The sequence below is a fragment of the Cinclus cinclus genome, chromosome 4 (genome assembly GCF_963662255.1).
Source record: "Cinclus cinclus chromosome 4, bCinCin1.1, whole genome shotgun sequence".
Lineage (NCBI taxonomy): Eukaryota > Metazoa > Chordata > Aves > Passeriformes > Cinclidae > Cinclus > Cinclus cinclus.
This window is the reverse complement of record NC_085049.1, coordinates 50,304,984-50,320,266: the sequence shown is the minus strand read 5'-3', so window position 1 is coordinate 50,320,266 and position 15,283 is coordinate 50,304,984. Positions and strand designations below refer to the sequence as shown.

Genomic DNA, 15,283 nt, shown 5'->3' with positions numbered 1-15,283 from the left:
CCGTAATAACACTCCTACCAAACTTTAATTGCTCTCCCAGCTTGACAGCTGAAAAACAAGGAACCAGCTTCATTAAGGCATCAGAAACTTCCAAGATACAGAACGGCAGTTGGCGAACTTTGCATTATTTATGAATATTAAAAATGTTAGGATTTTTGACACATTTCTACTCTAGATGCTCCCAAGAGGAAATCTAGCATGTCTTTTAACCAGTCAGTCGACACATTTGCAAACAAATCTTCAGAGGCAAGAAATATACGCCTCAAAGTTGGAATCACAGTACAAACTGCAATTCACAGTAAAACAGTAAAATACTTAAACACAGATTTGTCTGTGCCTGTGTCCAATTTACAGCAATGATGTGATAAACAAAATGCCATATGGCAAATTTCAGGTTTTTGATGTATTCGAACCGCTTTCTGAAAGGTTCCATCCTTCACATGGCCATTGTAATGAAATGAGTTTGAACAAGGAAGAGGAATTTCTGTTTACATTGGGTTTCAAGATCTCTAATGGTCAGTTTCTGACTCCCTAATGTTACTGACTAGCACTAATGCACTCAAGTAAGCTATGATACTACATTTCAATCTCTCTCCAAATTTTAATACATGCTATCAGGGCAGTAATTTGCAAATGTAAGTAGATGTTTGCAGGTATCTTCATTGGAAAACTCATATTCTACTATGAAGTATTTTCATCATATGGCTGAATAGACAGATACAGTCAAATGAGTAAGGCATGAAGCAATAAATCAGCAAGCATATGCCCCCTCCACTACAGTGCATTATGTTAAATAGCACATTATAATTTTAAAGTCAGAAAAAAAGGCAATTCTTCCTTTTTTTTTCTTTAAATTAGCAGAAACAACCCCTGCAGAAACCAAAGAAGAAATGTCGTATTTTAGCCACAACATGAAAACTTCATGCTCTTCAAATGACATGTTTAATTTTAGATATATATGGTCTTTTTGTTCCAGCAATTTCTGCATCATATTCTGTAATATGTATTTTGAATGCAGATTATTTTCCAATATTGAAATCTACAAAACAATACTCTGCCTTCCTGATTCTCATCATCCTCTACAGGCCACCACTTCAGTGTTCAAACCATTCCATGGACCTTCCCATTGAAACAGATTAGATCAGAGTACTTTTCCTTTACTGTTCTCTTTATGATAATTTCATTTAATAACTAGTTTTGTTCCAGCCTCTATTTACATTCAGTTTTATGTCCCGTTGCTCTGAACTGACCCTGACATTACCTGTCAAGAACATTAAGCCTGTCCTTGCTGCTTCCCAACACTTTTTTTGCTTGCTGACCAGACCACTGTCTTGCTTCCTGGCTCTTAAAGGTAATTCATAATCCAGTGTCTTTTCCATGCACAACTAAACTCTGTGGGATTTCTCCCAAATAACTCAACCCTTTAAAATGAGTCTCGCAGTTAATATTTTGAGAGGTCTTTAGATCCAACAGAGAAAGGTTGCTAGCAATTCGCAGTTCTTCAATCTCTTTCTGAGTCCAAATCATTATCTTAGCTTGTCTTTTATGCCAAGCAGCACATGCTACTTTCTGAGGAGCCTTCTCTTACACTCCACACGCTTTCCTGCCTCGCATGCCATTTTAATGTAGGATTTCAGAGCTGGCGCAGTGTGACAGCTATCTACACTCCATACGCTTTGGCACGATGCTGGCTTTTCTCGGCTAAGTGCTTTGTCAGAGATTTCACCTTGGAGTTGAAAATGATCTCTTTTCTTGGGCTCAGCCTCCCCAAATACCGCAGCTTTCAGATGCTTCATCTTCATTTCTGTGCCCTGCCTGAAGGAGCATTACTGCTACATTTCCCTCCTACTTGGACTGCAGCACATGCAGCAACACAGCCGCCTAGCTGGCTTCCTCTTCAGTTACGTGAAAATTACTAAAACTATGAAGTGCCTCTTCAATAGATCTCGTCAGAAGTGAAACAGCTGCTGCCCCGTGCCAGACACACTGACTATTACAGACACACAGGAGAGCGCAGTTTGAGCCTTTTCCAGCTGTCCTCCGCATCTCCAGTTTCAACACTCGGAGGACTTTAACTGTTACATCTTTCCACTCGTGCAGGTTTTTTGCATGCTTTGTTTGTTTTTTTTTTTTTTTTCATTTTAATTGTGTTCTTCAGGAGTCAGTCAGAGTGAAGGAATCCGACGGTTTGGAGTCCCGTTTCGTTTGCAAACGAACCGGATGAAACTGACAACACGAGACCACGGTCACAAGCGACACTACCCGACACCAGCGAGACCCGGCAGCCGAATTCCCATGCCGGCCGCGCTCCCGGCGAGGCGGGCTGTGTCCCGCAGTCCCGGCACTGCCGAGCGGCGGCGCCGCCGCCCCCGCGCCTCCCCCGGCCCCGGCCCCGGCCCGGCCCCCACTCACCGCACGGAGCCGCCGCCGCGCCCGAGCCCGCCGCCAGGGGGCGCGCCAGGGGCCCGGCCGCGCGCAGCGCCTCGAGCACGGCGTCGGGGCGCGGCGCCACGAGCCGCTCCCAGAGCCCGCGCGTGAAGAACTCCACGGTGTGCGCGCGGCACAGCGGCAGCGCGCGCCCCACGAACCGCGCCGCGCGCCGCAGCGCCCGCGCCGCCGCCGCCGGGGACGGCTGGGCCGGGAGCGCGCGCCACGGCCGCGACATTGCCCCGCGCGCGACCCGTCGGCGTCGCGGCGCGGCTCGGTGACGTCATCTCTGCGCGCGGCGCCGGGAGTGCGATGGCGGCGGCGGCGGCGGCGTGGTGCGACGGGGCTGGGCCGGCGGCGGCCCGCGGGAACGGCCGAAAGCGGCGGTGGAGGCCCGTGCTGCTGCGCAGCGTTGTTGGCAGCATCCAGGAGGGTGAGTCGGGGCCGTCGGTCCTGAGGGGGCGTCGAAGGAGGCCCGACTCCTTGGCCTAGCTGCGAGCTGGCTCGACACGAATTGCGGCCGACCCTGTCAGGCCTAGCGGGGTGTTGGGCTGGCGTTCGTGGCCGTGGGCTCGGGGGTGGGGGTCGCGGGCCTGGCTGGAGCTCCAGGGGCTCGGGATTGCAGCCCCTGGGCCGTGGGTGGAGATGGTTTTCGGGTTTAGGACTCGCTTTGAGTTTTCTCCATAGAAAGGTGTACATTTAAAAAAGAAGCATGTCTGAGAAAAGGTTCAGATTATTGATAGGCAGTTACGCAGATGTAAACATGTATAGGAAAAAGAGCATGGGCTTCAGCAGCACTTTGCTGACGTGGCTGTTCTGGAAAAAAAAGTAAAAGGAAAAGTTGGAACTAATTTGAGACTGTTATGTAAGTGAATATTACGAAAATCAGTAGATTTTAAGATTAATGCAATAAAAATAAGATATTAGGGAAAAAAAAGCATATTTAAATTTTCTTTAATGGTCAAGACTGAAACAGCCCATGTCTGAGCTTTCCTTTAAGCAGAAATGATTCTGTGCTGTAGCTGTAGAAAAGCTCTCCCTGGACATGTGTAGAAAGCAAGTAGTAGCAATAAAACACTATTTAAGTGAAAAGATGTAATGGATTATAAATGTAGAGTGATATGATGACTTAGTGACTTTTTTCCCCGTGTCACAGCTGCTGCATGCTTCTGCTGCTGCCAATGTTATTACCAGTGTTTTCTTGAGACTACCTTTAAGAGCTTATTTTGGAACCTATTTTGATATTGCTTTAGAAGCTGTCAAAATTAGGAGTGAAGTGAAATGTTAATACATCTTTTCACATGGATTCAAAAAGCATTGGCAAAAGTGCTTAGTGGTGAGAGTGGGTATTAAGTAGGGAGGTTTGCAGTGCTCTCCCAGGGGTTTAGGCAGTAATTTTCACTAAATCTGTCCAAACTGCAATGCTGCAGTAGGGAACAACCTAACAATAGTGTTTTCTTCCTTGAACTTACGACTGGTCCTTATTAAAACTTTCCCACATAGTGGCTTTTTTCAGTTTGGAGAGAAAACAAATTGAAAGGGTCCTGACAATAATTAAATGGTTTGGTGCTATTTTAGTGCAGGTGTATTCAACTCTCTTTTCTTATGCTTTCAGGACGAGGATTTGCATTTCGGAGGAAACAAAAGATTGAACGACAGTACAGGAAATTACTGAAAAAGAGAAGACAAGTGCATTCACAACAGGATGATCAGTTTACTGATAGCTATCCAGAGCACTTGAAATATCTTTACCTTGCAGAGGAGGAAAAGCTTAAGAAGCGGCACAGGACTCCAGATGATTCGGTGTCATCAGAAGAAAAGTTTAATAAAGCAGCAGAGTAAGTTTTCAAAGTATGTCTTTATAAAAAGTAATTCTTTCCATCACTAAAGAAATATTTTAGATCTTAACAGTTCACGTGGACTTTAGTGTGGTGCTTTACTTTACTAAAAATGCCATTATGTCTTAATTATTTTGCTGGTTGTTAGAAAAATAAATGGCAATGTTACTAGATTTGTACTTGAGACAATGAGGCATCATTGCACAGTATTGCCACTAGATGGAGATGAGAATAAAGCAAAAAATTTTCGGATTTTTTCCGTAAGAGAGTGATATTTCTAAATGAATGTTCTCTCTGCAGTTGGTTCCATTTGTTGGAACTAGAAAGAGAGAATGCAGCTCTAAGCTAGTAGGTTCAGGTTTTCTAGCTCTGAGGAGCTTGAATGATGGGTAAAACTCTTTTAGGCAGACTTTAAGCTTCAGGAAACATCATCCATGTGAAGATGCAGCAGATAAGGTGTACGCATTACTAAAAGATGTGTGCACTCTGGTCTTTGGTGCATTTGGCATTGAAGAGGTTTAATTTGTTGTGTTTTCTTGCTGACTGCTTATGCATGGCCTGGAATGGTATTGGGTATCAGTGTTAAAGGATGAGTGTTCTGAAATGTATATTTGTGGTTAACTTTCCTGAATATGCAAAAAGCAGTGGAAGACTGTGTTCTGATTCTGCAGTGGCTGTGGTAAATGATTATGTCTGCTTGATGATAATCAGTGTCTCAAGAAAGAGAGAGATTTTCCTTTCCTTTTCCTTCCAGGTCAGTTGTGACTCAAGAGAAGTTTAAAAGTAAAACATCTAATCAGAAGGCAAAGGAAGAGTATGAGAAAATAAAGGCTGAGCATGCTAGAAAGAAAGAGGTAAATCTTAAACAGAATTCTTTCTTGATTTTAAACAAAATCTAGATGAATACCATTTCTACCTCTCAGTCTTTCATCTGAACCCAGGGAAGACTATAGGAGGTCTTCCAATGGCATTCTTTGTTTTTTTCAACTTGACAGTGGTATTCAGACACGCAGGCATTCAAAGGATCATTCTCTTTGTTCTTACTATTTTTGTCTTGCAGTTGCCAAGAGCAGGATTTTATTGTCAGTTGGTACATAAAGAAAAGTTTAGAGCTTGATCTGCATACCCCAGTGCATTATATTAGACCTCTTAAATTTTGTAGAAGGGGAAGTAGTAACAATACCATCATCTTTTGATGAAAAATGACATACCCATCCTTTCCTTACAGCATTATCATAATGCAGTCTTTATTTTAGCCTTTTATGTACTTTGACCAACAGTGAAACAATTAAATGTAATCATATCCACAGTCAAAATTTTTATTCATCCCCTTCATTCAAATTTAGTTTGAATTATTTTTACAGGATATATTGTAATACCATCATTGTCGAATAGCTCACTTGAATTATTATTTTGAGAAGTCCTTATTTAGCTGGTTTTGTTCTCTCCCAGGACATTGTTGTTGCACTGTAAAATGCCACACAGTGTAACATTGTAAAAGTTGTGTAACTTCCTGGTGGCATGCTAAATTTCAGTAGCTACTGTATAAATATTAAATATATAGTTGTAGAAAACATACTGTTTTTTCAGTTCATCTATATTTAGTTTTATGCAAGCTGATCTACGATTCTGGGTGAATTACATGGTTATTCAGCTGATGGCTGCTTTTTTGCATATTAGCTATAGATTGTGTCAAAAGAAATTAATGTTATGACCAGCTTATATAGAGAAGATGGGGACAAGTAAAACCCCAGCAAGACTGCAGGGAGTTTGCTTTGAGCAGCACGTGGGAGTTGCCTGAGTGCAGGTGTTGGCATTTTTAGTTTTGTTAAAGATAATTAGGCAAAACAGGAGCTAAGTGCCCCAACAACAGTAATCATTTAGGTGGAGTATTTAAATGGAGCATGATGAAAGAGTAAAGCATGTACATCACTGTCATGTGTAGTAGCAAACAGTGGATTTGCTGTTACTTGGGAAGAGAAATAAGCCTAAAGACACAATTTTGGCCTCCTCAAAGGCCTTTATTATCATAAAACTAGGATTTAGTAACTATCAGGAAAAACATGAATGTAAGTAGCAACTGTCTAAGTAAGATGAATGTTCTTGCTTAGAAGTAAGCATTTGGTTGGTAGCTTAACTGGATGTTGTTCACGAGAATATGCTGAACAGCAGAAAAGTTATTAGATAGGAAGTGAGTTGCAGGGAAGTTAGAGCTGATGCTGATCTGTTTTTTTTTTAAAAAGGGGGAATAAATTCCATTAGTCATTATGGTAAATTAAGTCAAGGATTCTGATTGGAGAGAAGTTATCTGTGCATATTTTTGCATGTGCCCGTTTATTTGATTGATCGGGATTTTTTTTTCCTGAGGCCTCTTAGATTTCTGTTCAGAAATCTTTCCTTGAGTTATGTCCTGTAAATTTTATATCAGAGAGCAATTCTTTCTAGATTTTATACATCACATCTGTGCTGTAGAAAACAAAAATATAATCCATAAATTATCATCTGTTCTGGAATTCTGCAGAAATGCTTGCCTATGTGATCATCAGCATGGCACTGCATTTCAAAGAATAAACTTTATGAGAAGAAATTATCCAAATGAACTGAAGCAGTCTTTCAGTCTGATTTGTGATGTCTTGCATATTTTGGTTGGACATGATATAAGTGAAGTAAGCTGATTATCTGGCTTGTGGATGTTTGTCCAAATTACTGAGTAAAATTACAACACTACAGATCGAGGGAGGTATGAGGTGTTTGATAAAATCTGAACATAACATAGTGATGTTGGTCTATATAGTGTTGATAGTCCATCCATATATAGTTAACACTCCATTAGTAGTTTGGTTGCATGTGTGCTTCATGTGTGATTAGGCTTTGTGTTTTTTTTAATTAGGGTTTAGTTCCATCTCTCTTAAAGACGCCAGTCTGTGTTGCTTGAAAGAGGACAGGTCACCAGTTTAATCCAGGTCTGGATTAGTTTTCCCTAGGTAATGCTGTCCTAGTATCACAAACCTGCCCAGCTCATGATTCAGATACATCCCATATCCTATCAGCCTATCCCATGCAGATGTGTCCAGTATCCTAGCACATCTGGATTGGCAAGATGTTCACATGGAAGCTGCTGCATCACCTTGTTCTTTCTTGCACTCAAGAGGAGGAAGTGGGGAATTTTTTGCCATTTTGTCATTTAAGGAGAAGTCAAGGAGCACATTTCACAGAAAGGAAGTAGTATACATTGCAGCAGCAAGCCTTATTGTATGATGTTCTGCTGAAGAAAGCTTGTCTCTTCTCTTGAAGCTTGAGGCTTTATAATTTGTTTTGTTTGCAGTGTATGCTGAAAGAACATCCTTTTCCAGTTTTAGAAATCTCTATTGGCAGTACAATACTCAGTTGCCAGTTCCTACACAAAAATGAACTTTATTGCTTATAGATAGCTTTGCAGTCACAGAAGGTTTGTAATTGTTTCATAATCTTACATATTTATTTAATTTCAGGAAGCAGAGAAAAGAAAACAACAAAGAGAAGAAGCTCAACGTTTGTACAAGAAAAAGAAAATGGAAGCTTATAAAATACTGAGTAAGAAGACCAAGAAAGGACAGCCAAATCTAAATTTACAAGTAGAATTTCTTCTTCAGAAAATACAGCAAAATACATAACCCCTGCATATATTTAAGTTAGCTGTGGACATTTTATTAGATTACTGTTAATAAATAATGTCTTTTTGCTTCTGTATTACTTTCGTTATTGCCTTGATTTATCTCATTGGTCCAGTAATGATATATTCATCCTGAAAATATGTATTCTATGCTGAGAGTGAAAGGGATCTCGTACCTTGAAAACAAATGGTCTGTATTTCTGAGCTTAAATTCTATTAGCTGTGTGACATCTTGAATTCAAAATAATAGGCTGTAGCACCATTTGACCGTGAATCTAATGCTTCCTGCAATTGTGACTACTAAAATTGCACTCAATTGAGAGGACTAGAATGATGCATTTCATGTATTTGATATCTCAAGAGCTGCCTGTTCTAGAAGCATGTTTTGTGTGCTCTTGGATGGGTTTGGTACATGAAAACAAAGTACATATATGATACTTGGCTGGCTATTATTTGTCATTCTCCACGAAGAGTAAAACTTGCCAAAGGTCCAAAAGTAGTTTGGATGTAAAGGTCTTGGTAAAATAATTGTTGGTCCATTCGTAAAGCTGCTTTGTAACTTGTAACGTGTGAATTGCTCTACCTTTTGTGTATAGCTTTGTCATGAAATTTGTTTTCTTCTATGTAGCTTTCAATTTATAGCAATTTGGATCAATATTTTCAAGTCTGGATTTATGTATTTTCCCCAAAAGAGAGGTTATTCCCACATTTCTGTCTATTTTAATATCTTGCCATCAACCCAGTTGAGAAAACACAACATTTGTCAGTTGAGAAACTATAGTTGAGGTTCTCACTTTGTGGATTAAGGGAAAAAATTATTAAGTAAGCTAACCAATGTTTTAGAAATTTGTTCAATCCACACTTGCTCACAAGAAAATGTGTGTGCTGGTTTTGGCTGGGGTAGAGTTAACTGTCTTCACAGTGGCTGGTACAGGGCTGTGTTTTGGATTTGTACTGAACACAGGGTGGATAGTGGAAATTTTTTGTTATTGCTAAGTAGGGCTTACACAGAGTCAAGGCCTTTTCTCCATGCTGCCACACTGGCCTGGAGATGGGGAGGAGACACAGCCAGGAGAGCTGACCCCAGCTGACCAAAGGCATATTGCCATGTGGGGAAAAGTATTCTAAGATCCAAAAAGCAGTGAATAAATATGATAGTGATTTCTCTCACCCTAATTTTTTTTTTTAGTTGAACAGTAATGATTTACTACAAGGTAGGTTGTGTCTTTTTTTCATTTTCTCCCTTTTTTGCTCTTTTGCTCTCTTGTTTTTTCCTTTTTTCACTTTTTTTAAATTTCTGTGATAGAATGAAGTACAAGAACTTGAACTGCCAATGGCTGATGGAAAGTACATGATGTACAGTTGCTGACGTGTCACTTGAATCTAAAAGTCAAATGCTGGCATAAAACTAGAACTTATTCTCATATTCAGTGCTTTAAAAATTTAAAACTACTGTTAATACATTATATGTTTTCAGTCAGTGCTCAACACAAATCAGTTACCCATTGCTTAGATTGCTTTAAGAAGACTCAGGTGGTGAAATGTGGGAGAATGATAATGCTAGATTATGGATAAACTTTATTTTTTTATCATTCAATTGTTAATATTTACATTCAATTTATTTTATTGTCCAAGTAAGTTAAATCAAATACAATACAGAATAAATAAATACACTTCTTTTTAAAAAAGAATCCTAACTTACATATTTAACAACTAATTTTTTAATTTGTTCTGCATTTCAAGGACCACGTGTAGGTTTGTTTATAAAAGTATCCACATGAATAGTCTGGCTGCTGCTGTTAAGTGCTTGTTTCCCCAAGAGTTCCATGTGCTAATTGAGTGTTTATATGTTAAACAATCTTCAGGCTGATGTATTTCATGCTTCCTACCTACACCATTTTTGGGTTGCTGACTGGTGACAGGAGTGCTGTATTTCAGCTGAGAATTTTCCAGGGAGGAATAGAAGAAGCTGCCCTTCACAGATGGCCATCTCGTTGGCAGGAAATTCATCTGGCATGTAGGATTTACTGTGCACATATGAACTCTGCTTTCGGTGTGCACACAGTATATCTGATCTGGCCAAGACTCACCAGATTTATGGCAAGAAGCTTTGCAGCTGATCTGCACAGATACTGAGCATTTGAAGCTTCTAGAAATTTTACAACGTGTTTATATACATGGCACTAAATTGGCTTTCTCAGCATCCCTGAGTGCTGGCAACACGACATCCAAGTCTGCATCCACACTACTGCATGTTCAACAGTTTTGTCAAAACACATGGTCGTCAAACTTCATCAGACAATGATCTTGGATACAAGAGGTCCACTAACAGCAAAATTTAGTAACCCTTTAACAAGTTAAACCCAACCTTATCTATTATAAATGTAGTTCCCTTTGTAGTGTCCCTTTTCAGTATGCGTCTTACTTCCTGATGATAATTAAAAACTGCCCAGCATTCTGCAATTAGAATCTGGGAGCATTTATCTGCTGGAGGCAGTGTCTCCTCACCTTATAAAGCTGCAATATGTTATATTTTGTATTCCACTGTAATCATTAATGTGACATTTTGTCATCTCAGAGAAATACGTAAAAATGTTCACTTGTGAATGCAGCACATTTAATTCTCCAAAGATGATGCAGTTAAAGCTTTTTTTAAATGCTTTTTGACTTCTCAAAATTCTGTAGAATTCTAGATTTTCTCTATTCTGTAGAAATTATAAATATAAAACACATTAATTCATTCTGTACCAACATTTTTACTGATACTCATGATTTTTTTCTCCTACTTATTTAATTTTGGTGGGGTTTTATATTTTATTACTTATAGATATTATAAATAAAACTGTTACCTTCAGTGGAAAATAGTGTTTCAGTTTAATGAGGAAGACAGGGTTCCTTTTAAAGTAACCTGGTATGGATTAAAATACATTTAGTGGTTGATAAACCAACAGACATTAAAATATCAATGCATTTGAGGTGTATTTTTAGCAATTATTGTATAAATGTCAATATGTTGAATTGCACCGCAAGTCTGAAAAGACAGACCTAGTTAATATGCACCGTGCTCAAGATTAAAAGAAAGGGGATATAATTTACACACCCATATCTTCACATACTTACCTGTAAACACTGGTCTGATTTTCTGGCAATATCTTAAGATAATCACTTTTTATTTTCAAGCGGTGTCTTGTCCAGGTGGTAGTGATTACTATTGTCAACATTACTTTTAAACCGATCTTATATGTGTATGTATCATTTTGTGGTAATTTCACTTGTTGAACGTTCAAGCATGTGAGCTGCTGCTCCTCTATCCATACAGTGCTCTGCTCTGAAGGTAGTGGAGGTATGCTGATAAATTGCCTTTGCACTTGGAGCAATAAATCATGCCCAAACTTATAAACGTTTTGTATTTAACTAATACTTTCTTTGGGAGTGCAGAAAGGGTACAAAATGCAGTTATAGCATACACAGGAATACCTTCCACTTCTGCATCATCCATCATCGTGTTGGAGCAAGGTATCCAATTTTCAGCTGCATGAGTGGGGGCAGGGCAGTTCTTCCAGCCCAGGTCCTCACTTCCTGCATCTATTCAGAAGAAGCACACCTAGGAATGGGCTGCACCTTCAATCAGTGGGGCTTAGCACATTCTTGATGTTAGTAATATAAAGTAAGAGAAACAAAAAGGAAAAATAAAAAGCTACCATATTGTTCCTCTTTTGTTTTTGTTTTTTTTTTTTTTTTTTTCTGTAAATGCAAGAAGAACCAGAAGAGGATCTGGGGAACTACAGGTCTCACAGTTTGACCTCAATGCCAGGGAAGATGATGGAGCAGATCACTTGATTGCCATCACACATCAGGTGCAGGACAACCAGGAGATAGGCCCCAGCCAGCATGGGAGTATGAGAAGCAGGTGCTGCTTGACCAGTCTAATCCCACCTTGTGCTCAGATGATGTGCTTAGTGGATAAGGGAAAAAGTGTGGCTGTTAACTACCTCAGCTTCAGCAAAGCCTTCAAAATCAAAGCTTTTGACACTCTATCAGGAGAGGCCCTATCCCTCTCTAAGACCCCCTGAAAGGAGGCTGTAGCCAGATGAGGGTCAGCCTCTTCTCCCAGGTAATCACTGACAGGACAAGAGGAAATCCTGTCTCAAGTTGCACCAGGTAAGGTCTGTACTGGATATGAAGAAAAATTCTACACCAAAAGAAATTTTTAACGCAAGTTTTAAATTTCGAGTTAATTCTGAATATTGTTCATATTTCCAGCATTCACAACTGAATAAAGCTTAAGGATTTTGATTAGAAAATGGATCTACATTTAATACCTGGTATAAAAATGCAAATTAATATTGTTTGCCAAATTCCTTGATTCTGAAAGGTACGTGTATTCTACAAAAGTAATATATAATCATAACTTTGACACTTAGACAATATTTAAATTTTTTTAACTTTCTGAAGATTATTGGGTTGTATTCTAAACTCTTTTAAAATAGGTAATTACCTTCTTTGGATATGGATGCACAAACCAAAAACATTGGTATGGTGAAATTTGGATATTTACTATTTAAGGAAATCTTGCAACTGCAAACCAAGAAAAGGAGGGAAAAAAATCAGATCAGAAGTGATCTTAACCTGAAACTGTAACGTGTAGGTAAGACTGTCCATTTCCCTAGAATGTCATTTGGCAAATGTGAAATTTAGCTATGTCAGACGTCTAGCTGTAAAAAAATCCAGTAAAAAGCATTATGAAGCAAAAAAACACCCCTCCCCCCCCAAAAAAAGCAGGAATAGCTACAAGCATCTCTGTCTGTCAGTTTGTATTAGGTATCTCTCAAAACAGTGCAGTCTCCCAGAAAATTATGAACTTGATACAGAAATGATTCTTTCACTTGTGGTATAAGAAGCGTAAGAAGAGAAGATTAGTGTATGACTTCTTTGCTGTTTGAATTATTATCTAATATGTTTGGGCTATTATTCCTAGTCCACCAAAATCTAATTTGTACTGAAGACTGCAGATTTTCTCATCTGTTAGCAGCTGCAGATTAATTACAGGCTGAAAAGCTTTTCATTTTCTTTAATTTCATTGTCTTTTAGTTTCAGTTCTGTGGTAGTATTAATAAATTGTAAACGGGACTCTGCAGAGAGTAGCAGAGCTATTGCATGGGAAGAGGTTTATTCTGGAGTGGTTTTGGTATTAGAAGTAAGGAAGATGTTATCAATAAAGTGGTGGGGAATCAGAAGAGTGTATTTTTTATTTCTCAGTCTGGAATGGAGAAAGGGATCTTGTTGTTTTTCCTGGCTTGACATAAAAGTGTTTCCCTAAACTGTGTTTTCTTCTTTGATATATTAAATGTGTACTTCCTTGTAAATTTATATTTTTAATGTATATTTTTTATGTGACACACCACAGTTTAGTTGGAGGCCTGACAGAAAAGAAAGGAATGGAAAGAAAAGAGTTGAAGAACTTGTAACATCCATATGTTTATTAACATAGACAATATTCAGTATATATGAACCGCTGTCTTACAAAACCAGTGCATATATCTGAAATACCTTATGTAATTTAACAGAGCAGTTGACATCTACAGAACACATTTTTTATAAGCTCTTTAGGATATATATCCAGGACAGTTCTTCCAGTTTAAGGCAGGGGTGTCATTGAAAGTCAATAAATAATCTCAATTTGAAAGACAAAAAGGTAGGATATACTTTTTCTTAGTTTAAGTATGGAAAATAAATACTGCAAAATAAGGGGTCATTTATAATCACAAGCCAGTGTTGTAATCTGTTTTGCATTTATTTTAAAAATTAAAACTAATTTCAAATTTTTAGATTAAAAAGCCCCTACTCTGAAATTTAAGTTTTTGTCCAATGCCAACTGGATTTGGATGCTTCCCAATTTCCATTTCTACAGCAAAGAAAATATGTTATGGAAACAATATAAGAGTATTTTTAAAGATCTCACATTTGTGGTTATCTAGCTGCAAAAGGTAATATCAAACACCTGTCTATATTTCAGCTGAACTACTCTACAGAAAAGTTGGAAAGAAATAATTCATACCACCAGTGCTTCTGCTGGTACTGTGTACATGCACCTTTTAGGGTCTCTTTTTGTTCTTGGTTAAGGAAAGCCCACTGGGTGGAGGCATGGAGCTAAATTTCATCAGGAGACAGCAATATGTAGACAAATATATAAAAAAAGGAAGGGACATTAAGAACAAAACCCAGTAGCCCTGTTTAATGAAGTCTTTAAGACCTGATAGCTAGTTGATGTTGCGCACATCTTCATTAAAACTTCCTAATTTAGAATTATGTCTGCATTACAGAATCACTGGAAAAATTTTGAATTGCTCAGATGTATCCCTTACTTTTTATTTTATGCTGTTCTCTCAAAATTTTGACCATATCCTGCTAGTAACACGAACAATATTTTAACATTTTGCGTATGTATTTATCCTTCCTGGACTACTTAGAAGGAAACCTGAAGTCTTGCAGTGTAGAATCTGCTTCAGTAATTTTTTGATTCTTCTGAGACCAAATTTTCAGTTTATCAACATTTTTCTCTTAATAGGAGCATGAAAGCTGAACAAGGCTAACTGTTCTACAAGCCATTGTGCATTGCGTAACGCCTTGTTTTCTACTACATTATACTCTTATCCAATTCTAAGTAAGACTCTTGGGCACAACCCCACATTTCTCACTTGCTTCTTCAGTAATAGTATCAGTAAACAGCCTTTCTCGCAACAGAATTTTCACAATTCCACAGCTTCCCTGGGATCAGCTTTCTCCTGCAGGTGCTGACAGCTGTGGCTGAGCGTTGTAGTGCTCCGGTGTCACAGGCAGCTCAAATACTTTTAGCCATGTGAGCCCCTTTATGCAGCAACATGCTTTAGGGAGAAAACCCAAAATGCCACAGGGGATGTGCCTGAATCCCCCTGCAGTGATTCTGCTGCAGGAGTTGCTTTGGCAGGGTTAGTGGCCTTGCAGATGGAACTGAGAATTAAGGGCCAAAAGGAGATTATTGACATCCATTGCATACATACATAGGGGTTGTTAATGGAGCACTGCGAGGTGCTGGGATTTGACAATCTGCATGATCTGTTTCTCCAGGCCTTGGCCACAGTTTCAGCCCAGGACCTCTATCAGTCAGCTGTAATAGTGGTGACATCTGTCACTGACTGTTCTTCTGTTGATGTCTCTCAAAGCAACTTTGTATAAAGTTTTTTTTCTGTAGAACTGTGTGGGAAGAAAAAACAAAGTGAAATGAGACCTAGTTAAAGTTTTGACAAATATCCGCGTAGTCAGTTCTAGTTAGTGGAGGCACAAGTACCACAAGGTCAGGCTTTGTAATTTTGTCTATAGATGCCTG

At 39.0% G+C, this 15,283-nt stretch overlaps 2 protein-coding genes across 2 annotated transcripts in view; one reads left to right on the top strand and one right to left on the bottom strand.

Annotated features, from left to right (window-relative positions):
* METTL25 (methyltransferase like 25) overlaps nt 1-2,665 on the bottom strand; it is a 44,465-nt gene extending 41,800 nt beyond the window's left edge. Inside the window, exon 1 of the mRNA XM_062492512.1 lies at nt 2,413-2,665. Coding sequence (XP_062348496.1) covers nt 2,413-2,665 — 253 coding nt within the window. The remainder of the gene's footprint in view (nt 1-2,412) is intronic.
* A 67-nt stretch (nt 2,666-2,732) lies between these two features.
* On the top strand, nt 2,733-7,994 carry CCDC59 (coiled-coil domain containing 59). The gene is made up of 4 exons (XM_062492054.1): nt 2,733-2,860; nt 4,043-4,265; nt 5,020-5,119; nt 7,757-7,994. The coding sequence occupies exons 1-4, from the start codon at nt 2,740-2,742 to the stop codon at nt 7,916-7,918; spliced, it is 606 nt and encodes a 201-aa protein (XP_062348038.1). The 5' UTR covers nt 2,733-2,739; the 3' UTR covers nt 7,919-7,994.
* Nucleotides 7,995-15,283: the final 7,289 nt, after the last annotated feature.

Excerpts from the sequence above, each read along its gene's own strand:
- CCDC59 (XM_062492054.1), top strand. The coding sequence starts at position 2,740 with ATGGCGGCGGCGGCGGCGGCGTGGTGCGACGGGGCTGGGCCGGCGGCG. Across the intron at positions 2,861-4,042 it reads TGTTGGCAGCATCCAGGAGG|GACGAGGATTTGCATTTCGG; the intron begins GTGAGTCGGGGC and ends TTATGCTTTCAG. Across the intron at positions 4,266-5,019 it reads AAGTTTAATAAAGCAGCAGA|GTCAGTTGTGACTCAAGAGA; the intron begins GTAAGTTTTCAA and ends TTTTCCTTCCAG.